Source organism: Vulpes vulpes, chromosome 6 (genome assembly GCF_048418805.1).
Source record: "Vulpes vulpes isolate BD-2025 chromosome 6, VulVul3, whole genome shotgun sequence".
NCBI classification, from domain to species: domain Eukaryota; kingdom Metazoa; phylum Chordata; class Mammalia; order Carnivora; family Canidae; genus Vulpes; species Vulpes vulpes.
This window is the reverse complement of record NC_132785.1, coordinates 64,031,926-64,055,736: the sequence shown is the minus strand read 5'-3', so window position 1 is coordinate 64,055,736 and position 23,811 is coordinate 64,031,926. Positions and strand designations below refer to the sequence as shown.

The following is a 23,811-nucleotide window of genomic DNA, read 5'->3' as shown; positions in this document are numbered from 1 at the left end:
TTGTTACTATTCTGATATCCATTAAAAGATAGTACAATTAAAATAAAATAAAAGTCTATATACCATGTAAAATATGGTTTGTGCATCCACACTTTGGGAAACATTGGATCATTAGCTCAGGAAACAGAAGACTTAATCTATTAAGAAGACATGGTGAACAAAGGGAGACTAGGGAAATCATTCAGTAACTTCACAGGGAATGTGGATGAACAATTATTTTAGTGAGAAATTTTAAAGCCAATGAAGTATAAGGGCAGGAGCCTGAACTAGTTGAAGTTTCAAAATTTTGTCATGATCTTTCTTTCTTTCTTTCTTTCTTTCTTTCTTTCTTTCTTTCTTTCTTTCTTTCTTTTTCTTTCTTCTCTCCTCTCTTTCAGAATTTTTCTGCCCTGACTGTGCTAGCATAGCTTTGGATCTCTATCTCTTTCTGGATGCAAAACCCTACCCCACTTCTCCCCATAGTGTGAAGTCTGGGAATGGCCAGCCTGCGCTCCTTCCTTTTTTTTTTTTTAAGATTTATTGATTTGTTTTGAGAGAGAGAGAGAGAGAGAACACAGCAAAAGTAGGGGCAGAGGGTGAAAGAGAATCCTGAAGTAGACTCTGTGAGGAGAGCATAGCCCTACATATCTCAATATGCAGAGCTCATTCCCAGGATCCTGAGATCATGACCTGAGCTGAAATCAAGAGTCGGTTGCTTAACCAACTGAGCCACCCAGGTGCCCTTTGCACTCCTTCTTCTCCTTTCCTTAGCCCCCAATGCTATGCCTCCTGCAATCATACACCCAGGCATTCTCCGGAGAGGAGCCCACCCCATCACATTCTTCTGCCACGCTTCTTTGGAGCCTACTTTCACCTTGGAAAACACAAGCTGAATGCCAAGCATCAGGCTAGAGTGTGCTGTCACTTTTCTAGTAGCCAGCTCAGCAGATTAGGGACCATTGATCTCACTGTTAGACTTCCCTCACACCTTTGAAATGGGGTTTTGTATTTGTTTTTTACATTTGATGGCTTAATATTAATATTCACTATCTAACTGGAAGCTGCTGCCTTTTTTTTTTTTTAAAGCAAGACATGGTTGGATTCAAATATCACTTAAATGACATGAAAAGATGACTTCTATGTTGAGTACAATAATTTGACAACTTTAGCATTGATTATTTTATAACAGATAATTAGTGAGTGGCTTCATGTCCTCTTAGTGAGGAAGATGAACCCCATGAGTCCTTAGGGAATTACTCTTGCCTGTGTCTTATAGACTTTAAAGCATTTCTTAGTTGGAAGCATTACACATTCACTTTGTTCTGCTTGGAATCTGGTCTCATTGGGAACCAGAATGTTCCCACATCCTTACTAGTGACCTAGCTTCCATCTGCAACTCAAACAGTTAGAAGCAGATGTTTGGAACTGGTTCCTTTTTTTCTGAAGAGAAATGTAGTGACACCAGTGACCACCCTCTGGCCTCACCCTCTATGGCCAGTGAACTCTTTCTCTCTCAGCCTAAAGAAGGTCAGAGGCCAGTGAACTCTCTCTCTCTCAGCCTAAAGAAGGTCAGAATTATTTATATCTGGAGAACTTTGATAGAATCACAGACTCAGATCAACTTTTTTTTTCCGATCAGCTCTCTCCTTGGGGTTAAGCTAAGCCAAACAATCTGTGGTCTCTCCAGCCTGGACCCGAATCCCACAGATTAGGCAAAATTTTCTGTTTCTCCAGAGCTGTATGGGTTCTTTCACAGCCCAGATTCAATTTTTTTTTACAGACAAACCTCCTCCCAGCTCCTACGGAGGGACTAACCATAGTTCACATCTTCCCCACAGTCCTCCTTGACGCTATTTTGGTGCTATTACCTGATATTTCTGCCCCCTTACATGAAGGACCCCCCCTAAACCCAAAGAACAGACAAATGAGTTACTTACTTGCTTCCACAACCAGGTGAGTTCCTTTTCCAAAGAAGAGCTTATTTGTAACACAGTGATCGAGGCCATTCCAAAAACTTCAGCAGCTCTCCTTGGGCGTTCCTCTTCATATTAGCTTTAGGCCTGGAGGGTCTTTAGGGCTCAGTTCTTAGAAAGATGCCCTCATTGCTTATCCAAATGATTCATGATGATTTAATTAACCATAGGTGGGGTGGGTTTGCTTTTGGGAGGCTGTTGACTGAGGAGTAGGTAGGAGCATGTATTCCTACAGTGAACTTTCTGGTATAGTATGTTTCGTGATATTCTCTGAATTACTTCTTTCTCTTGTTTTAGACTTTTCTCACTCCTAGACCCATGCCTAACTCTCAGTCTTGGAAAACTGGTATTGCCAAGAAGATGAATCTTGGATTCATGACTATTTCCAGAGTCAAAGCCTTCACATTCATTAGTGCTGCTTTACGGACAGAGAGTATGTGTGGCATAACAAGAGGTGACTGGGCATTGTGAAGCACTGATGAGGTTCTGGTGATTTACAGTACAGTCCACTTTTAGAATGAACAACTACGGCTGGAGATTGCTTAAAAACAAATCAGTCTCTCTTGGAATTTGTCTTCTCAAACTGCAAAGCAGAGCACTCTGGCAAATCTCTCCAGGGATTTGGATTCAGAAATTCCATATGAGATGGCTCATATAACTCTTACCATAGAATCAACATGAACCAAGACAACAAACGTTTTTAAAGAAACACTTTTTTTTTTTGTATTCTCCACATGTGGCTATAGAAGCATGTTGAAATGCCAGTTTCATCCAAGGAAGGCAGCAGTGAGTGAGAGGCCAGCAGCTGGGGTCACTTCTCTTGGTTGGGTCGACTTCCTGGTGTCCTTCCTGGGTCCCTGAGCAAAGAGAGGTGGTTTCCTGCAGGGTTCATCCCCTGGGGTATTGTAGGCAAGCTGAGGATTTCCCAGGGAAATGCCACCTTTGGCCCTGCAGTTTTTGTATAGGTCTCTGTGGGTTTTGTAGCACTGTGGGTATCCCTCCAATCACAGTGCTACAGGGCTTTACAAAAACCTCCCGTGGTTTCACTCTATGTGGCGTCTGAGAACCGCTGGGGCCTGATGTTTTCTCCAAGTCAAGCTCCAGCAAGATGAAAGGGTTTTGGCAGTTAGGCTTGCCAACTTGCAACAAGCTTGCCCAGTTGCTTCTGTCTGAGGCTTTTCAGCCTCTTGGCCAGACCTGACCTGGAGCGTGCGACTAGAATGGGCATTCAGAAGGTATCACGTCCATTCCCATCTGTGCCTTCTGGCCAGTCTACTCTCAAATGGTTTCTCATAGAGGAGTTTGTCAGATTTCTGGATGTCTCAAGTGGATTCTACATGCTGTGGTTGGGCTGTGGGTTTGTGGTCAGTGTTATTTCTCCTGTGACCTGCTAAGCCTCTGAATCACCTCTGCCTGTCCCACTTTACACCTGAATAGTGTTATACATTTTACAAAGGGCTTTCATGTAAATTTAAAATTTCATCCTCTCCATTGAGTCCCTAGTGGCTAAATCCAGAGCCAGTAGCCCATATGGTGCTTTGTGTGATGTAGAAAGGGCAAACCTGCTGGGCATATGCAGAGGCACCCCCTCTGGCTCAGGCTTGACAAAGAGATGGCACCTTTGTGCGCTGTATAAAAGCTGTCCCTTTCTCCAGCTGATGCACCTCTCCACCAGGGCCTTGGCTCGGCTGGCAGAGCACAAGCTGAATTTTAGCCCCACTTGACCCCAAGGACTGAGTGCCCTTGTGCAAGGCATGGCCCATGCAACAAGACACAGTGGCTCTGGCTGAATTCAGCGGATGCTTGCTATTCATCTTCTTGTCTGACCTGTGGTTTTCAACAGGTTATTTCCTTTTTGAAAACTCCTCTGGGGCCCTTAACATACTGGTCCCAGTTTGCCTGTGATCTCTGTGACTATTACAATGAAAGCCAGATGACATTATTAAATGATAACCACTTAAGGAGAGTGTGCATTTTGCTGCTGTTGCTATCAAAAGGGCCTGAGATTTTATTTCTTTATTTTTACAAAGATTTTATTTATTTGAGAGAGAGAGAGAGAACAAGTGTGCATAAGCAGGGGAAAGGGGCAGAGGGAAAGGGAGAAGCAGATTCCCTGCTGAGCAGCAGATTCCCTGCTGAGCCCGATGCAGGGCTCAATCCCAGGACCCTGGGATCATGACCTGAGCCCGAAGGCAGACCTTAACTGACTAAACCACCAAGATGCCCCAAAAGGGATAAAGGTTTTAAAAAGATTTCTCTTCACACTCTGTCTAGCTGATCTTATGCAAATTCATGCCTCGATTAAGTTACCACAATTTTACTTATCATCTTTGTGACAACTCCTTCCTACCCTACAACTGCATGCCTGTCCCATAAATTCCAAGTAAATTTGTCTCCATATAGAAAGCCTAAGATTCTTTTGTTGAAAAATAAAACAAAACAAACCCAAACAAACTAAAGAACAAATAGGAAAAAAGGAAAAGAAGAAATGTTATGCTCTCAATAATAATGTAATAGGATGGCTTTGGGCAGAAAGCAAGGAAATGTGGGTCTCATGGGTAGGGCTAGATGAGAACAAGGAACTATAACCTAGACTCGAGTAGAATTGGTTTTAGGTGCTAGGGTTTGAAATGGCAGGAGGTGGGTGGTTACTGTGTTTGTTAATGAACTAGGGTTCTCGTTAACCCATGTGAGACTCACTGACCCATTCCTAGTGCTGGTGTAAGGCTTTCCCAAACAGCCATTAGAAACTGGTTTGAATAGACCTAGTTATAGGAGACAAAAAGTTGGGGAACTTGGAACTCCAAAGTTGGAACTTTGGAACTTCCAACTTGGAACTCCAAAAAACAGTGGAACTTGGGAGTAATACCAAACTTAAACCAGGCAACCTTATGAGTCTGGGGCAGTGAACCTTCAATCCCCTGGCCATGGCAGAGAGATCTGGGGTGATGAATCCTGATGAGAATGTGCCTCTTGTGGCTTCTAATCCTTCACTCCCTCTCTGCAATAGAAGTGTGTGCCCAGGTACTTTGCCCCATGACTTTGCAAGGCCCACTATAAGCAGAGTATACGTCCCACTCTGTTGACTTTGGGGTTTGGCCATACTTTGACTGATAGAATATATGGAAGGGACAGTGTGCTAGTCTAAGCTGAGGCTCCAAGAGATGTCCTATCATGAATTTTCACCAGCACTCCTAAACCTCTTTCTTCTGAAATGAGAAGAGTATACTCCAGGGATCATTGTTGCTTCAGCCTGGGTTCTAGAATGAAGACAAGTAGAGAAGACCTGAATCCAACTCAGGATTGGCAAGTCCTGCTGGACTTGAAGCCAAGTCCAGCTGGACTGCAGAACAGTGAGCAAAAGCAATGTATATTTGCTGTTGTAATCAACTGACAATTTGGGATTGTTATAGATCATAATCACAGCAAGAAATAGCTAATTAATACAGATGCTAAGCCTTGGGAGGATCTCGAATATATAATTATATGCTTGAAATTATTGGTAGCTCTCCATTATCCTCAAGATAAAATGATATGGAGCACAGGCTTTTGTCTACCTACCAGGCCTACATGTACTTTTTTCCACTTGCTCAGCTCACTTAAACTCAGCTGCACTGAACTACTTGCTTCCTAAAAGCACCATGTCATTTCCTACCTCTTTGCCTTTGTCATCTGATTGCTTTTGCCTGAAATGTCCTTCCCTTCTTCTATTCCCCAATTTGGGCCATAACCCACTTCCTTAGATACTATTCATTTTCTGGTCTTATCTATGCTGGTGAATTCCCTGGGAAGACTAGGCTGGGTTAGATACCTTTCTTTTCCCTCCCTGCAACAGAAATGTGCAGAAAAGAGGATCTCTTTTTCATTAGGTAGAGACCCTTGAGAGAAGGGATTTTATCTGGTTCATCTCTGTGTATTCTGGGCCGGCATAGTGCCTGCCTCAGTGAGTGCTCAGAAAGTATCTTCTGAATCCATTCTAAGGAAGAAATTCATCTCACGTTTGGAGAGGATAAGTTAGGAAGTGACGCAGCCATGGCCAGAATCCACATGTTCCCAACTCCAAGTCCTTTGTTTTCTCGCTGGCGCCAGCCTGCCTTACGGAATATTACCTATACTTCTTTAGTGGAGCATAGCAACATTAGTTGTAGGCAAATTGATTTTTAACATTAGCCTAAATTAAGCATCATAGGGAAGATAAGTCTCGTGATTTGCTGCACACCAAGAAATATATTCTAAAGTCACATAGAAATGAGTTTCACCTGATCTACATTCAGATCACATTCTTTTACACTAATGTGAGTAATCAACTACCACTTGTGTCTCTGGAGAGGCACCCTAGATCTGGGGAGACCTGAGTGATCATATATTCACTCCTTTGGGTGTTCAGATGAAAGAGTCTAGAAAGATCCAAAGAGGTTTCACAACTTCACCAAGGTACCCAGTTTCAAAGCAGCGTTCAAGAAATCCAATATCCTGACTCCTAGTCCAATGCTATTTTTTGGTACACTTAGGCAAATATTTAGTCTTCTTTGGTTTCTATTCTGGCATTTATCACTGGGTATCATGTCAGTCCCATAGCTGACCTCCTTCCCTGAAGTGACCGGAGACTAGCCTGGATAACCTGTCATTTTCTTTCTCTCTCTGTGGTTTTACAGTATTGTATGAGATGCCCTTCTGTGGGAAAGGGGAGGAGCAAGCAGACACAGGGAGGGTGTATGCTCAGGTTCAGCTCTTCCTAGAATGAGCCTGGGCCATGTTCTCAGTGCTGGGCAACCTCATTCTCTCTCAGTGGGGAGAGAAACAGAGGAAATGGAAACTGTGTGAAAACTGGGCTTCCATAGTATTGTCTAGTCCCAGCTAAGACCAGGTCCTGTGTTCAGAGACTCCAACCATTTTGAAAAAGTTCATGGGATACCATGGCAAGAAATGAAGTAGAGGTTGGTCAGAGGCAGCCTCCAGGCTTGAAATGTTTGGGATTGTTGACTGTAAACTAGTTTTATTTATCTCCACCCCAGCTCCTGGTATATTGACATATACTCTGACAGTTATAGACAAACTGCAGGGTATTCAAAGGAGAATACCAGGCTGTTGAAGATACTTTATATCATGGACAGGAACGAACAGCTAGAAAACACGGGGGAGTGTAGACTGAAGGAAAAGATACTGGGGGTGTTTGATCATATTCGAATATCTGTCAGGGCAGAGCTGGCTTATAAGAAGGCAGCTGGATTCTCAGGTCTACTTACACATTCCGTCTCTGCAATATGCTGGTTTGGTTAAAAAATATAAGAAAACACTGGCCTTTATGCAGATATATAGTTCGAACGAGATGTTAGTTGCAATATGGAATCTGAAATCATATTAATAAACTTTTTATATTCTGTTAAATCCATTGGTCTAGTTTGCATTTTGGATGAAACTTTCATCCAGGCATGGTTTTGTAACATCATCCATTGGTCATTTGGGAAGTAATTGGTTCACTGATTTAGGCAACTTCCACATGTTAACGCATTTTATTATAGAATATCAAACTATCACAGTTGTTATATCACCATCAGTAGCTTTAAATCAGAAAAGAACTTAAACGTTGAGGGGCTCATGGTGGCTGATACAAGATTTCCTAAACTCTACCTTTGGCTTGAAAGCTTGGATTTTTATCATTAGCAACAACTTTCAGTTGTTTTTCTTGATGTGACAGGCTCAGTTCATTTATTTTCAATATGCCTGCCAAATTCTCAAGTCTGAATAACTATAGTTTATCTGTCAGTTATTTTTTTCAAGCAAAAGTGATGTTTCATGGAAAAAGTGGCTAGTTCAGCTTGCAATTCAACCAATTGTACAAATGTTTTCCCTTGAGATAACTATCATAATTTAGAATGCCACAAAAGTATTTTATGTGTACATAAAATTTTGTGTACCCTTTTTTTGTCACAGAATACCAAAATGACACATATGCAAGAGGCGAGATTTAATACAATTAATAGTTTTTACTGCTTTGTCAATGTTATAGACTGAATTGCGTACTCCCCTCAATTTATATATTGAAGTCCTCTCTTCCAGTACCTCAGAAGAATGTGACTGTATCTAGAGATAGGATTTTTAAAGGTATGATTAAGTTAAAGTGAGGCCATTTGGGTTGGATTAGGATGAGTCCTTAGGGTGGACCCTAATCCAGTCTAACTGGCATTCTTATAAGAAGAGGAAATTTGGACACACAAAAGGAAGGGAGAGCAGGGCTATGAATACAGTGGAAAGACCCTGTGAGAAGGTGGCCATCTACAAGCCAAAGGAAGAGGCCTCAGGAATCAGCTCTGTAGGCACCTTGATCTTGGACTTTCAGCTTCTGAACTATGAGAAAATAGATTTCTGTTTTGTAAACTATGTATGTGGTATTTTATTATGGCAGCCTTGGCAAACTAATACAGTCAATAATACTTTAAAGCAACACTGACTCCCCCCTCCCCCCGCAAATACATGGAGGTAGAGAACACAATGACTACCAACACAGAATTGATGCCCCTATCTTGATCCATGCCAAGGTGCTAGCAGCATCCCCTATCATTGCTTTTGCACTATCAGTGCAAATAGCAACACAATGAAAAGGGCAAGGAATCTTTGGTATTATTGTGAAAATAGTTCTGACCTCATGGACTCCTTGCAAAGGTCTTGGGGACTCTATAGGTCCATGGTCTGCCTGTACTTTGGGAGCTACTTACTGTTTTACATCTATATTTGTGCTGCCAAAGCTGCAGTGGCAACTGGAAGGCCCAAACTTTCTCTATGGCTCCCGCACTCTCGACTTGTTTGCTAGTGATTAGCAGATCAATTGTAGGCTCCCGCACTCTCGACTTGTTTGCTAGTGATTAGCAGATCAATTGTAGCAGATGCTTTGATTGATCAATGAATCTGACCATCAGAATGATGAGCAGCAGCCTCTAGTTCTGTAAAAATGATAAATATGACTCAGATTCTTTGGTTGGATTCTCTAGAGTCAAGGACCATGGATATGCAAGTGATTTGCCACTGGTTTCTTTTTTGGGATGGTACTCTGGGGATCAGATGCTGGATCCAGGATAATTATGCTTTGGTGACAGAGAAAGAGCTCAGTGAAGTGATAGAGTCTGACTACATTGTCTTCAGTACCCATTCAACATTTCTGTGGCAGTGCTTCAGACTTTCCATTAAAAATAATGTTTACTTATTTAATTAGTTTATTTATTTATTGATTAATTGATTTATAGCATTTGAGAGAGGGGAGGGGCAGAAGGAAAGGGAGAGAAATCATCTCAAGCAGAGTCCACCCTGAATGTGGAGCCCAACACAGGGCTTAATTTCATGACCCTGAGATTATGACCTGAATCAAAATCAAGAGTTGGTTGCTGAACTGACTGAGTCACCCAGGTGCCCCCAAGGCAATTCATTCTTAAACATTTCAGCATGCATTTTAAAAAAAATAAAAAACAAAAATATTTTCCTGCATAAGTATAATACTGCTTCCCACCTAATAAAGTTAACAATTCCCTAAAATCATTTAATACCCAGTCCACGATCAAATTTTCCTAATTCTTCCCCGGATGTCCTGTACAGATGGTTTTTAAAAACAGGAATCCCATTAAAGATTATGCATTTCATTTGGTGCTAAATGTTTTATGTTTCTTTAATATGTGTTTGTCCTCCTTCCACTGCTTTCCCTCCACTGTATGTCTTTTTCTTCCCATAACATTGATTATCGAAGGGATGAGTCCTGTTGTCCTGTAGAATATCTCACCTTCTGGATTAGTCTCATTGTTTCTTTGTGGAATCCTGTATTTTGTACTTCTAGCTCCCTCATCTTTTTTTAGACCTAAAAATTGGATTAGGTTTATTTACTCATTTGGGGCAGGAATACTGTATGGTGATGCTGTGTCTTGTGTACTACATCATGTTAAGATGGACATGATGACTCAATGAGGCTAAAATTGATCCCTAGGATAAGACGGTGACAGAAAAAATATCTACCTTTTGCAAAGTTACACATTCCCATTGCGACCAGCAGGTAATCTGAAAATTTTAAAGTGTTTTAGGTGTTTTTTTTTTTGGCTTGATATATTTTTTTCTGCATGATTTCATACATGGAGCGGGAGGCTCATCCTATTTCTTCTTTCTGTGGCTGTGAGTGCCTCCAGTCTGCTATACCAGAAAGAAATGTTAAAACTCATCACTCTATGCTGAAAAATTTGTATCTATAAGAATTTGCTCTTTTAGAAAATAGGCAAAACTGAGAATTTCATTAAGTGTTCTCTCTGTGAATTGTTTATATTCCCTGAAAATGGGCTCTTCTGATTTTATTTTGATTGAGTTGATGTATTTTATCCTTTAAGCCATAAGCCTTGTTATTTTGCACAACCTGGAAGGAAGTCTGGGTATAATTTTATTCTCCTCTGCGTTGCTTTTGCTCTTCTAGACATAAAAAGAGAAATTGGACTTGGTGTGCTAACTGGTGATTGTAATCCCAGGATGAAGAGATTAATCCCTATGCTCTTGGATCAAACATATGCAGGGTCAAGAGAAGAGTGAAGGAGAGTCCAGGACTCGTAAGCTCTCAGATCTATGGTATTAACATTGACTGATCCTCTGAAGTGAACAGAAGTATTGCCTGGTTCCCGGGAAATATCTTTCAAAAACACACAGTTTAGGTGGGTAGGGATAAATTGTGTCTTTGCTTGGTGATGAGGAAACTGCTTGGTGGCATTCCGTCACAGAAGGAGATTCCTTGACTCTGAAATAACATTCCCGATTGTGCTAGATCTTTCAGTATCTTCAAAGACCAGCTCAGGATTCATCTCCAAGATCATTTCCCAGCTAACTCTACCTGCAAAATTTCCCCTGCCACCATCTGTTTGCTTACTTGTGACTTTCTGATAATTCAGGTTTTATTATGAAAAGTCCATATTCTCCATCACATCCCTTGGCCATTTGTCCAGGACGGCCTGATAGCAACCTCCTAGCCACCCCTACTTCCTCATTCCACAGTCTGTCATTTGAACAAGACACATGAACTGTTAAGATTTGGGGATTTGGTGTCAGAGGTTCATCTCATGGATCTGCTTCTGGTTCTTTAAAAAAAAAGGACTCTATAAGCATGTCATATTCCAAGGAAGTGAAATTCAATTCATAACAATCACTTTCCAAGCGCTTGTTTTATTTTGTACTAGGCATGGAGCTCTTTGAAGGGAGAAATTTTGTAAATCAGTCAGACACAGATTCACCTGGGTTCATCATTTACAAGTGTGAGACCCAGCAGCCAGGCTCACAGCCAGTGTTAGTTCTGTTCACTTCTTCCCCGGTATTTTACACTGCACAAGGATATTTAATAAATGTTATTAAAATATGTGGTTGGGGTTATTTATCACTGATAACTTTGGTGATTCTTGCCCACATTCTGGAATGATTGTAGTAGGTGATATGGAGTAAATCTCTAAAGAAAGGAGTCGGGGCTCGGCGACGCGCGGGGGGTGGTCACGCCAGCGCCCCTCGCCGGCCCGGCCCTGCCCCTCTGATGCCTCGCTCCTGCGCGGCGATTTGCTGTAAGAACCATCAGGGTCGAAAGCTGAGTTTTTACCCGTTTCCTCTACATGACAAGGAAAGACTCGAAAAATGGTTAAAGAATATGAAACGAGATTCATGGGTACCCGGGAAATACCAGTTCCTGTGTAGTGACCATTTTACTCCTGACTCTCTTGACATCAGATGGGGTATTTGATATTTGAAACAAACTGCAATTCCAACAATATTTTCTTTGCCTGAAGACGATCAGGACAAAGACCCTTCAAAAAAAAAAAAAATCTCAGAAGAAAAAATTAGATGATGAGAAAGAAGTGTGCCTAAAAGCCAACTCACAAGAATCATTTGCTTCAAATGAGTTAAAGAAAAATACAGTTAATACAAATATCCTCCCTGAACACACAGAATTACGTAATTCATCTACTTTGGTGAAGCCACCAGCTCCCAAACCAGAATGTATACAAAATAACATATTAACTCTTAATCTGCTTAAACAGGATATTGGAATACCCGTATCTACCTTGGAAACTTCAGTTACCCAAGACATAGATATGGGTGGTTTTCACACATCTTTTGAGAATCTAAATTCTACAACTATTACCTTGACAACTTCAAACTCAGAAGATGTTCAGCCGTCTTTGGAAACCCAAGAAGTGTTTGAAATAACTGCGAATCATCTTGCTAACCCAAACTTTACAAATAATTCCATGGAAATTAAGTCTGCACAGGAAAGTCCATTTTTACTCAGCACAATTACTCAAACAGTCGAAGAGTTAAATACAAATAAAGAATCTGTTATTGCCATTTTTGTACCCACAGAAAATTCCAAACCAATTAATGCTTTTGTATCTGCTGAAAAAGAAACTGTGGAAATGGAAGATCTAGACATTGAAGACTCCTTATATAAGGATGTAGACTATGAGACAGAAGTTTTACAAATTGAACATTCTTACTGCAGACAAGATATAAATAAGGAACATCTTTAGCAGAAAGTTTCTAAACTACATTCAAAGATAACTTCTCGAGCTACAAGAACAACAAACTCTTGGAAGATTGAAGTCTTTGGAAGCTCCTATAAGTCAGCTAAAACAAGAAAACTGGCTATCTGAAGAAAATGTCAAGATTATAGAAAATCATTTCACAACATATGAAGTTACCATGATATAAAGTGTAAAGAGTTTAACACTATGACTTTTATATAAGCTTTTTGCAGCCAAACTAAATTATATGTAACTTTTTCCGGTATAAAGTTCTCATCTTAAGCTAAGAAAATGTTCTAATGTTAAAAACTGCATCCCATTCTTGTAGTGTTCATTATTAAGAAAAACAAGGGAGTTGTTGGACTGTAGAGAAGAAGTTTCACCACTTGGTAATCTTCTAAATTAAAGTTAAAATAGAGTGAATAAATAATATGATTCATAAAATGGGAGAACATGGAGATCGTGAAAGGAGCCCAGAAGAGAAATCAGGCTTGGATATCAGTGCCAGTTCTACCTTTGGCATGTGATTTGGGCGAAATTACTTTGGAACCTCAGTCTGTAATCTGTACAATAAGGGCACTTACAAAATCTAGTCTGTTTATAGTTCCTTTCCTTTCTATTAAGATACTTTTTTAATAGAACAACTTTTTGGTAAGGTAATACATACTTACATAATACTAGATGTTGGCTAGTATTTGATGTTATTTGCTATTGGATTATCCTCAGAATTGAATTCTGTGGTATTTGACTTGTTGACTATAGTTATTTGTAATAATAGTACTCCTTTTATAATTTTATTCCACTTGAGTGATAATAACCATTAGTCCGGTTCATAGGAGAGGTACTTTAAACTTAAAAGAATATGTATTTCAATACCCTATATGTAGCTGACCATCATAATACATAGTCAGGTAATCTCCTTAACATTCTATATTTAAGGTTATAATTTATAAACCAAAAATTGTAAATCATAACTTATATCTATTTAATGTGTAGCTTTTTTAAATGTGTGCTTTTGTCATTTTTAAATTCCAGAATGATAGAGTATTCTTTAATATTATACATGCCCACTTATATATATGTATTTTATTAAAATTTATAAGCAAGAAACTGTAGATCTGGAGTGATCTTAGACAAGCAAGAAAGGAATGATGGTGATGTAAATAAAAATATTGCCTATATCCATGAGACTTTTTTTTAAATGTGAAAAAGACAGTGGGAACAACAGAAATGTAGAAAATAATGATTTAAAATTGACAGTTAATATAATTGAATATGTTACTGATTATAGTATTGAGCAAGTTCCTATCAGTTCTTATCACACTTTACCTTGCCTTTTTCATAAAAAAATACTACTACTTAATCTCAAAGGAGTGTTTTGAGAATTCAATGAAGTAACATGTTTTTGGTTCTGGAAAATAGGAGGTGCTCAATAAACATTAGTTGACTGCACAGCAGATAGTATTCTTACTGTTTTGTAAATTCATAGTGATTATTTTTGACCACACTTTATTTTTTTCAAGCTAATACAATTCATTGGTATTATATAAATATGTATCTTAAATATGAAAAGTTGATTTATTGGTATCTTTATTATGGGAGAAAAAAACCATAGATTTTTGCATAAATTATGTACAGATAATTGGTAGAATTAATGTATTTAAGTATTCCCATGCTCCATTTTACAATACTTATTTGAAATAATTACTGCTTCTTACCATATATGATTCTCTGTGATTTGCTTCATCCTGTGTTCTAGCCACACTGACTACTTAGCATTTTCCAAACATACCATACAGGTGACTTTCTTCATGTTTATTTTATTCCCTAAATTCAACCAGTCAAAATTATAGCTTTGATTGAATTTTGTCTCCCTTTTCCCAGTCAAAATTGTTTCCTGTCTACTCCTACAGAAAACAAAACAGCTTTGTTTTATAATACTGTAACAGCATCTGCCTTATATATTTTTTATATCATATTTATGGATGTTCTTTTGACTAGATTGTAAGCTCTTTAAAGCAGAATTTTCATGAATTACTTGTTTCTCTGACAGTGTAATTCACTCAATAAATGTTTGGATGAAAAAAAAAAAAAGAAAGAAAGAAAGGAGTCGGGGGAATGGGGGCAATAAAGCTCATGCATTAGTTTCCCCCAGACACTCAGAGGACTCCTCCTGATACTGAGACATACGTAGGGGATTACAACTGGGTGTTTTTGAATAAAGGCTTAAAGCACTTCAATCTCCGTGGTAGCCCATCACAGTGAAAAACAGCAAAACAAAAACCCTCTTCCTTTCTCCCTTTCCTTGGCACTTTGCCACCCAGAATACCTCAGTTTCCTTTCACCGTGCTGTTATTGTGGTTAATTGCTGTAAAACTCAGAGGCACAAAATGATTACAGTCAAAAAAATCAATAAAATACTAAGAACCTGGGAAAAAATGGACAAAGGACAAATAAAGAAAGTTAGTCAGTGCTTAACAAACTTAGAAAAATAATTTAACCTTCTACTAATAGAAAACGTAAAGAAAGCATTAAAAAACCATTTTTTCCTGACAGATATTTAAACAACATTTTTGTTAGAAAAGGTGATGTTCCCAGTGCTGGCAAGATGTTGGTAATGATATAAATAGTTATTTTTTTATTGGAAGCTAATTATTTAATATCAAGAGGGTGGAAATATTCATGCTAGTTTGAGGAAATCTTTCCACTTTGAGGAATTCACTGTGGGAAAATGCTATGTATGAATATAAAGTGAGGGTTATTATCCTCAGAGAAGAGAGAGTGCCTTATATTTGATTCCTTACAACAATTTTAAAAGACAGTATATATGATGCTTTTACACAATTTTATTTTGTATAGTTGAGTACAGTTTAGTGAAGACACATTAACCTAGAACCATCTCAATCAATGCTAGTTCATGGCTCATCAACAGATGAGATTAGTGAAAGAGGTAAGTAATTTAACAAGGATTTAGTACTTATTTTAGCAATTATTCTTGAGAATGTGAATGTTTTATGAATAGGTATCATGGTTCCAAATTTTTTTTTTCCAAAATGTTTCAGTGATAGTTTCGTATATGGATTCATAATATGCTTTAACTCAAACAACTTACACGAATGATTTTGATATACTCTGGAAAAATGTTTGAAGATTAAAAGAAGCAGCTCTACTGAAGACAAATACATTGATTTGAGATGCTTGTGGAGAATTTGAATAGAATTTTATGAATTATGTGGATGGAAAAAAACAGTATTTCAATATGAATATACTATGTCATAAAATATGTGATTTTAAATATTTACATGTAACTAAATTAATACAGTAAACATTTTAAAGTAGAATTTGACAATTTCAGCTACAACCCTAAGGGTTTATATATCCAAGCTGGCTAAAAATCTTTATTTTGAATCCTCTAAATAGGGAAAACGAGGACTACTTCAGATTCACATATAAACAAACTTTATATATGTATATTTTTTTAAAGTTTAAAAAAATTTTTTTTTTATGATAGTCACACAGGGAGAGAGAGAGAGAAAGGCAGAGACATAGGCAGAGGGAGAAGCAGGCTCCATGCACCGGGAGCCCGACGTGGGATTCGATCCCTGGTCTCCAGGATCGTGCCCTGGGCCCAAGGCAGGTGCTAAACCGCTGAGCCACCCAGGGATTCCCACATATATGCTAATTTTAAATAATGAAAAGTTACATACAGATATGGTCATTACAGCATTTTAATATTAAGAAAAATGTAGAAGCCCTCTAAATTTTCAATCATAAGAGAACTGATTAAGTAAACCCTAGTATGTTTCCAGACATTAATGTAGTTCACTAAAAATACTCATTAGGAAGATATCAGCTAACATAAAGAATTGATCACATAATGTTAAAAAAAAAGATATAAATGTGTATATGGAGTATGATTACTTATACAGAGTAATAATCTATACGTTGAAAGAGAAAACTGGGAAGGAGTGTTCCAACATAATAGCTGCAGTTGCTTTTTGATAGTGGTCCTGATATTCTTTCAACATAGACTTTTGTCAGGAATTCTAGGGAGGAAAAAGAGTTCATGTCATTGAGTTCTAGCCCAACCAGATTGTAAGCCACTTTCCCAGCACAGGCATCCACCTGAACCCACTCTGTGACAGGGATGTTTGTTTCCCTGCTGAATGGTTGTGAAGCTATTCCCGCTATTGACATAAATATGGATTTTTCCTCTTTGCCCCAGTTCTGCCCTCCGCTGCATGCTTTTCTACATGGGCAAGTTGATGTTCTCTGTGTGCTCCAGCTGGGCCTCTTCTGGGACATATGGGAGGAGACAGGCCTGCTCCGGGAGACTCCAGACTCGCCTTGAATGATCCACACTAAGCTTCCAAACAGAGAACAAATTTCCATCTTTCATTTTGAGCAGTGTTCCTGAGTTTTGAAAATTTCACCTCGGTTGTGTTAGTCTTTAGCTATTATCCCTATTAACATACAATGCTTCCTCCCTCTCACTCGAACCTGAGAAAATCCAAAGCCTCCATCTATTTTTTTGTCACTCACTAAATAGTGTGAATTGGTTTCAGATCCTTTCTTGATAACAAGTTTTGATGGGAATAGAACAAAAGCATATGAGGAATGTGATGGGGAGGAGGACCCAAGGAAAAGACACAGAAAGATGAGAATGGGGGAACCATGGATGCCCTACACTCCAGTTTGCAGAGGGCTGCCAGGGGCAGCCTCCCTTAGCTATCACCAAGACTTTGGATTATTCAGACCACAGCTAAGCACTTTACTGGGCAGGGTGGGGAGGGTGGATTCTAGAGGATTGAAGCCTTCTGCATTTCTTGAATGCTCACATTTTCTTTCAGCGACCCTAAGAAAAATATCCTAATACCAACCTTTATATTTTTTGGGGAAGATCGGGTTAATATCAATTCAAGTGACTAAATACTCTTGCATCAACAACAGTATTTTATCTGGTACTAATGTTTCTTGTTTCTTTCCTTGCACTCTGTCCCTGTCCATCTTATTTTTCTTAGCTTTACTGAGTAGGCAGTGCACAGTAAGGACCATTTTTCTTGGTATAAAAAAATAGTAAAATCTACAAACTTAGGGAAATCCAGGGTACAGTCTATTACAGACAGTTGAAGTACAAGTAAACGACCATGTGAGGCTTGGCACAAACTAGTATTGACACTCTAAATGACAGAATTCCTTTCCCATTGTCTTGCAAGTGGAGAGAGGAAAGGTCCTGTTTTTCATGGCTTTGAATACCTATCCAGAGAGTGATCACCTCACGGGATTTGGAGAGTGGGATCAGCAAGGTCAATGATAAGAAGGCATTGTCAAAGTTTTGGATAGATTTGCAGGTTTTCCTTAGGTCCGTGTAAATCTGTAATACCTACTTTCCTATGATTCCCTTAATTCCCAGCCTTCTTAAATCTTAGTAAACCCAGTATTCTTAATTCCCAAAGGAAGCATCTCTAAAGATGCTCGAGACAAAGTTTCCCAGTCTCTCTTTGCGCAGGTGCTAGATGATTGTTGGGATCATGAGTATGGGAATTTCTAAGAAGCTGATTCTCATGCCCTGCCCTGGGTAGTTGGCGGTTATGACTCACATCTGCTGTGAACTGGCCCAAAGCCAGTGGCTTTTGTTCTCTGAATTGAAAAGGAACTCAGAAGTGGGGTGTTAGGGGGGTACAGGGAACCACAGGATGTGGATATTCTGGGTCTTCCATGCCTCATAAAGAAGATGCATCTGTTGGATTAAACAGCTGGTAGAAGACTGAATCAGCAGTGGATATGAGCAGTTTCCTGGCATCCAGGTCCCACCAGTCCCACTACTTTCTACCTCTCTCCCTTAGAACATGGGCTTTTCCAGGTTTATTAGCCAATCTGTGTAGTCAGTTCTGACTATTGAGATCAGTGTGATGGTATGAACAATGCTGAACGAAGAGATCCTTCCTCCAGATGTGATGGAGACCAGCTGGTGTGGGGCGTGGAAGCCAAAAAGCCATGGCAGAGCCATCTTAACCCTTCCTGGCAAACAATCTATCCAGAGAGAAAGTCACTGTAGGAAGAAAGTTGCTCTATTATTTTTCTCATTAAAATAGAGGTTAATAAATCTCAGTGCAAAATCATCTCCCCATTTCCTACAATCAATCTGCACTGATAGATGAGTTAATTAGTGTATGTAGGGTAGATCTTTACTTTTCATCACTGAATTCTCTTAGTGCAGAAACAATGTTCAGGACCTAGGAGAAATATATCCAAATGGAATATAAGTGATTAGAACCCTGCTTTATACATAGATAGCTCTTGGAGTCTTTGCATTGGAGAAAGGGGAAAGTCTTACTCTGGAGTCAAAGTCACTTACTTTACCTTAAGCCTCCAGACTAACACAAGAGTATGTTGACTTTTTCTAGGTTTCTTTGGGTGGACTAGATGTGCTGTAAGTACACAGTAGAATGAGTTATGATATTAGGAGGACAAATTCAGACCAGAGAGTGGGAGTTGTCTAAGGTGACAATGCTTCTTTCTTCCAATGAAGGCAATGAAGCTCCTATTATAGTACACAGAACTGGTGCATTCAAGCCGTTGCCTTATAGCTTCAGAGGATCCATATATCCTGTAGAATCTAAGATTTAGTTTCTGAGCTTTTATAAGGATGATATGCAGATAGCTCAAACTTTTCCTTTCAATTCATGTGGCAAATTACAGTGATGAAGTAGTTGGTCCTGGATTTAGGTAGAAACTGCCAAGTCTTTCTGAGTTAGGTGCCTTCTAGAGTCATCAATGGAGTGCAGGCTCTGTCCCCCAAATGGTGCTCCAGGAACAGAGCTCTGAGAAAAATGCCCACAAATGGCGCAAGGTGGAGCTAACTTTCCAGAAATGCATGGCATGTGTGGGGTGAGGGTGGGGTGAGGGTAGGGCTGAGAAACAGGAACAGGAATAGGAAGGGACCTGGTTTGCTTCATTTTCCTGTTGAGATGCAAATGTTATGGGAACAATTAACTTGTGGGGTATAAGGCTCGGGGATGAGAGACGCTAGGAGGAAAAACCGAGAGGTGGAAAGTTATAGAGCAGCAACACTCTTGTGTGTAGACTTCATTTTTTTTTATCATTTGTTTTTATTGAAGTTCGATTTGCCAACATATAGTATAACACCCAGTGCTCATCCCATCAAGTGCCCTCCTCAGTGCCCATCACCCAGTTACTCCCACCCCCCATCTACCTCCCCTTCCACAACCCTTTGTTCATGGCCCAGAGTTAGGAGTCTCTTATAGTTTGTCTCCCTTTCTAATTTTCCCCACTCAGTTCCCTTTGACAGATGAATGGATAAAGAAGATGTGGTCTATATATACAATGGAATACTACTCAGCCATTAGAAAGGATGAATATCCACCATTTGCTTCGATGTGGATGGAACTGGAGGGTATTATGCTGAGTGAAGTAAGTCAATCAGAGAAGAACAATCATCATATGGTTTCACTCATATGGGGAATTTAAGAAATAGTGAAAGGGATTATAAGGGAAAGGAGGGGAAATGTTACCAATAGATTTCAAAGAAGAAAGTATGATGTTATAAAGAGGAGCAAACTTAGAGAAAGATGCTTAGAAATTGATGCTGTGAGAGACATTAAGTGAATGATTGGTATGAAACAAGAATTCAGAGAGCAGTTTGTACTAATGTTGGACTGTTCCAAGGTTATCCAAGCTTGAACTCTTTGCTCCTGATAGCTGCCTGGGTTAAGAGAAATGAGAGAGAAAATCTCTATAGAGATTTCTGAAGAAATTAAAAAAATTAACTCGTACATTGACCTTGTGATGGGAATAAGGATGCACAAAAAAGCTCTTTGGGAGTTAGCTTCAGAAGAGAAATACTAAATAATGCAAATAAGCCCAGAGCATTTATGGAAAAAGAGAAAATTCCATGCACAGAGAATGGTCAGATTTAACTTAATATGGAACATATAATTTTCCATTAGAATATTGGTGACAGCATTTCAGTAAACTTGGGTCTGGATGCCTTGTGTTGAATAAACATGGCAGCTGGTATTCTGTATAAGTTCAATCAGGGAGACACAAGGGACAATTCTTTGTTTAACAGAACCTCTGTTCTGGCTCAAGAAACACATTGAGATGTCTTGTGTTTTCTAGGTCTTTTGATTGTGAATGCTGTTCAGGGCTGTTTTCATATCTGAAGGGCTTGCCTTTTTCACCATGTGTATGTATGATGTGGGACAACCTGTGTTGGAGAAACACATGACTTATTTGCAAGCTTTGCCTAAGACCTAATTAATATCCATACCTCAGGTAGCTTACAAGATTGGATTCCAAGGCTATGATATACGAATATAGACTTCCCGTCTTTTTCTTACTGTCCCAAAATATAATCAGATAATCCTCTGTCTGGTTACTTGGGAGCCAAGCTACTTTCTTGCAGAAACACTCTAAAGAGTTTCTTTAGAAAATCTAGGGAAGTGTAAGTCAAAAGACAAGCTATAGCCTGAAGCCCAGGCTGCTGACTTGAGGACAGATGGGAGAATGTTAACAGCCAAGAAATATGAGGTCTTTGGCTCCTTTCCCAGAACTGCCAGGCTAAGACCTTGGCAGAGACTCAACAGGAAACTGAACTCTATTTGCATATCCTTTTATACATGGGAGATTAAAAGCTTCAACCTTGAGCGATCACAGTTTTTGAGAATCATGATGAGGCATTAAAGAGAAGGAGGAGTGTCTCAAGGGAGGTGAGCTGGAGGCGAACCAAGGTAGGTGTGAGGTTAGCAATGACTTTCAATCCCCTTTGATTAACCATGAGTGTATTTCATTTTGTTCTTTTTAAAAATTTTTTATCCTTATGGGGTCACATAAAGGAATCCTCTAGGCAGAAATCTGTGCTTCCCAATCTTGGGAATCTGCCAAATTTGATATCTTTTGTCCCATGGCTTCTTCCTTCTCTCTCTTGCTGGGGAGGGGCTTATAGTTTGTTGTTAGTGGTGCTGAAAGAACGGTAGAGATCATCTAATATAAACTCTTTATTGTACAGATGAGATTCTGAGGCTTGAAGAGGTTAACTGATTTATCTAAAGTTACACGAAAAGAAGTAAGAATTCTGACTCTCATTTTTTTTTTCAACAGGCTGCTAGCTCGTCTTAGCCGGTGGAAGTTTCCCCAGATCTCAGGTAGCTTCTTTCCAGCATGTGATTTGGCACAGGTACCCTTCACGATCTTCTTCCTTCAGAACATGCATTTCTGGCAAGAGAATAGCTTTTGATTTCCCTAGCTTTTCTTTCCAGATCCCCTAGATAAAGTCCCTATAGTTCTTTAATGGAAGAGGCTAGAGCACTGAAATGGGTATGGGGATATTTATCATTGGGATTCATTCGGGGAAACTGGGCTTTCTTGGCCAAGTACTGTAGTGCAAATTAACCCCATGCAGACAGCATGGTCAACATGATGACGGACAAACGTCACTCTTCACACCTTAATTACTTTACCCCACTTTATAGGTTCCTTTGTAAAGGTGGGAAAGATCTCTTGATTCCTAAAATGGTGCATTAAATGTACTCTAAGACTGGGGAGGCCCTGCGGGAGCATACCCTCAAAGAAGGCAGAGCTTTCTGAAGATTGAGAATTCAGAGACTGGACCTCTGGAAAAGGGGAAGCACTGATAAGAATTGTAAGACACAGACCTCATTCTACCTCAAAAAAATGATGACTCTTGCATTTACCAGAAAGGACCAGTACAAGGAAGGTCAGCTGAGGCAGGCAACACAGGCTGGAGACTGAGGCGGAAAAGTGCCAACAGACATTGGCTTCCACATCATACACAGAAGCTATCGGTCCTAGACGCAAAATGTGAAGGTAGAATCGTGGGCTCCCAATAGGAGATAGTTCTGCCTTCCTTGTATAGAGTAAAGCCTACTGCAGCCAAAAAAGACTCAGGGAGGGTACTGGCCCACTTTTTTGCCCACAGATATTATTTAAGAAATCGCTTTTAATAAGCTTTTTAATAATCAGGAAAAGAAGACTCCTGACTTGTGGTACCTGTGAAGGCAGGCTTCCTGGGCTTGTGTCCAAGCTCAGCCACTCACCAGCAGTATGACCTTGGGCAAAGCCTTATAACCTCTCCTTGCTTCAATGCCTCCATTTGTGAAATAAGGATTATAAGGGGAATGGCTTGTTGTGAAGATCAAACAAATTAAGACCTATACACTATGTTGAACAGTGACTTGCATATAGAAAAGTACCCCATCACTGTAGGCCATCAATTATTATTACTGGTACCTTTTTACAGTTGTTGATGATTTTCAATTCAAGGAGCTCTTCATTTTTAACTTCTTTTTGCTGAAATCTCAGAATGTTTTCTCTTTTTCTTAGTTCCTGGGAAATGAGGACAACCAATCTTAGAGTCATAGAGAGTAAGAACTGAAAGGGACCTCAGGTTGCATCAGTTCCAGCTTCTTCACCTTCTATAAGTGAGCCTGGGGAAGCAAAGTGATGGGTTCAAGTCTTCACAGGGCAGAACTAGGTTTTGAACACAGGCTGCAGTCTAGTGGGTTTCTTTTCCATTGTCTAATAACACTTCACATGCCACAATTCAACACTGTTTAATTTTTCTAAGACTTACTCAGGATAACTCAGGAACATGCCAGGCCTGTGACCCTGGGGGAGGATCTGACCAGTGCTGGGTGTCATATTGTCATTCTTACAATCTCACAGCACCTACTTGGTTTTCTCTTCCCTAACAGCAATGTCATATTGTTGGCTTGCATTTATTTTGGGGGAAAAAGAAAAGGAGGGGAGAATTTGTGTCTGAATGGAAGGCTCTAGTCATAGATCCATCCATTCCTTAGCAGAGAGGATCAGAGACATTGTGTAGGGACAAAGGGCAGAGAGTGATGAGCAGGGTCCCTAAGGAGTGGAGCTTACTTAGGTTGAGATGAGTGAGGGGGAAGCCCAGCCTTTTTTCTGACAGGGTAGACTTGGGCTGTGTTTCCTTGGTGTTGTTCCTGTGGGTGCTTATTTTCCTTCTCACTGCCTCTGAGTAATATTGCTCACTTTGTCAGGTGGCAAGTGAAGATGGAAACCAACTCTGGGACCAATCCTGAGACTTGCGGTCCTAGCACACCCAGAAGCCCCGGAGGGTGAATCCTTAAAGCTTTGTGGGGAATTGAAAAGACACTCCACAGTTATTCCAAATTCCCCAAGTTCATATTTCCCTGGCTTCCTGGTGATGAGGAAAAATCAAGAACCTCAGTGAGGTGAACATATGTTTTGTTTAGCTTCTCTGTCTATTGGGACCATTTTTTTTGGAAGATACATCAATCTGCAAGTATAGATGAGGCTGC

General features: G+C 39.7%; 2 protein-coding genes, 1 long non-coding RNA gene and 1 pseudogene across 3 annotated transcripts in view; 2 read left to right on the top strand and 2 right to left on the bottom strand.

Moving 5' to 3' along the window:
- LOC112909605 (T cell receptor alpha chain MC.7.G5-like) overlaps window positions 1-23,811 on the bottom strand; it is a 531,968-nt gene that overhangs the window by 101,150 nt on the left and 407,007 nt on the right. The gene's annotated exons all lie outside the window — the stretch shown is intronic.
- Window positions 1-23,811, bottom strand: part of LOC112909593 (T cell receptor alpha chain MC.7.G5-like) — a 122,512-nt gene that overhangs the window by 17,494 nt on the left and 81,207 nt on the right. The window contains exon 3 of the mRNA XM_072761189.1: window positions 1,917-1,993. Within this exon, the coding sequence (XP_072617290.1) occupies window positions 1,917-1,993 (77 nt within the window). The remainder of the gene's footprint in view (window positions 1-1,916; window positions 1,994-23,811) is intronic.
- Window positions 11,406-13,902, top strand: LOC112926487 (THAP domain-containing protein 5 pseudogene; annotated as a pseudogene).
- Window positions 21,141-23,811, top strand: part of LOC112909599 (uncharacterized) — a 77,164-nt gene continuing 74,493 nt past the window's right edge. The window contains exons 1-2 of the long non-coding RNA XR_012002088.1: window positions 21,141-21,228; window positions 21,599-21,674. This is a non-coding gene — a long non-coding RNA (uncharacterized lncRNA). The remainder of the gene's footprint in view (window positions 21,229-21,598; window positions 21,675-23,811) is intronic.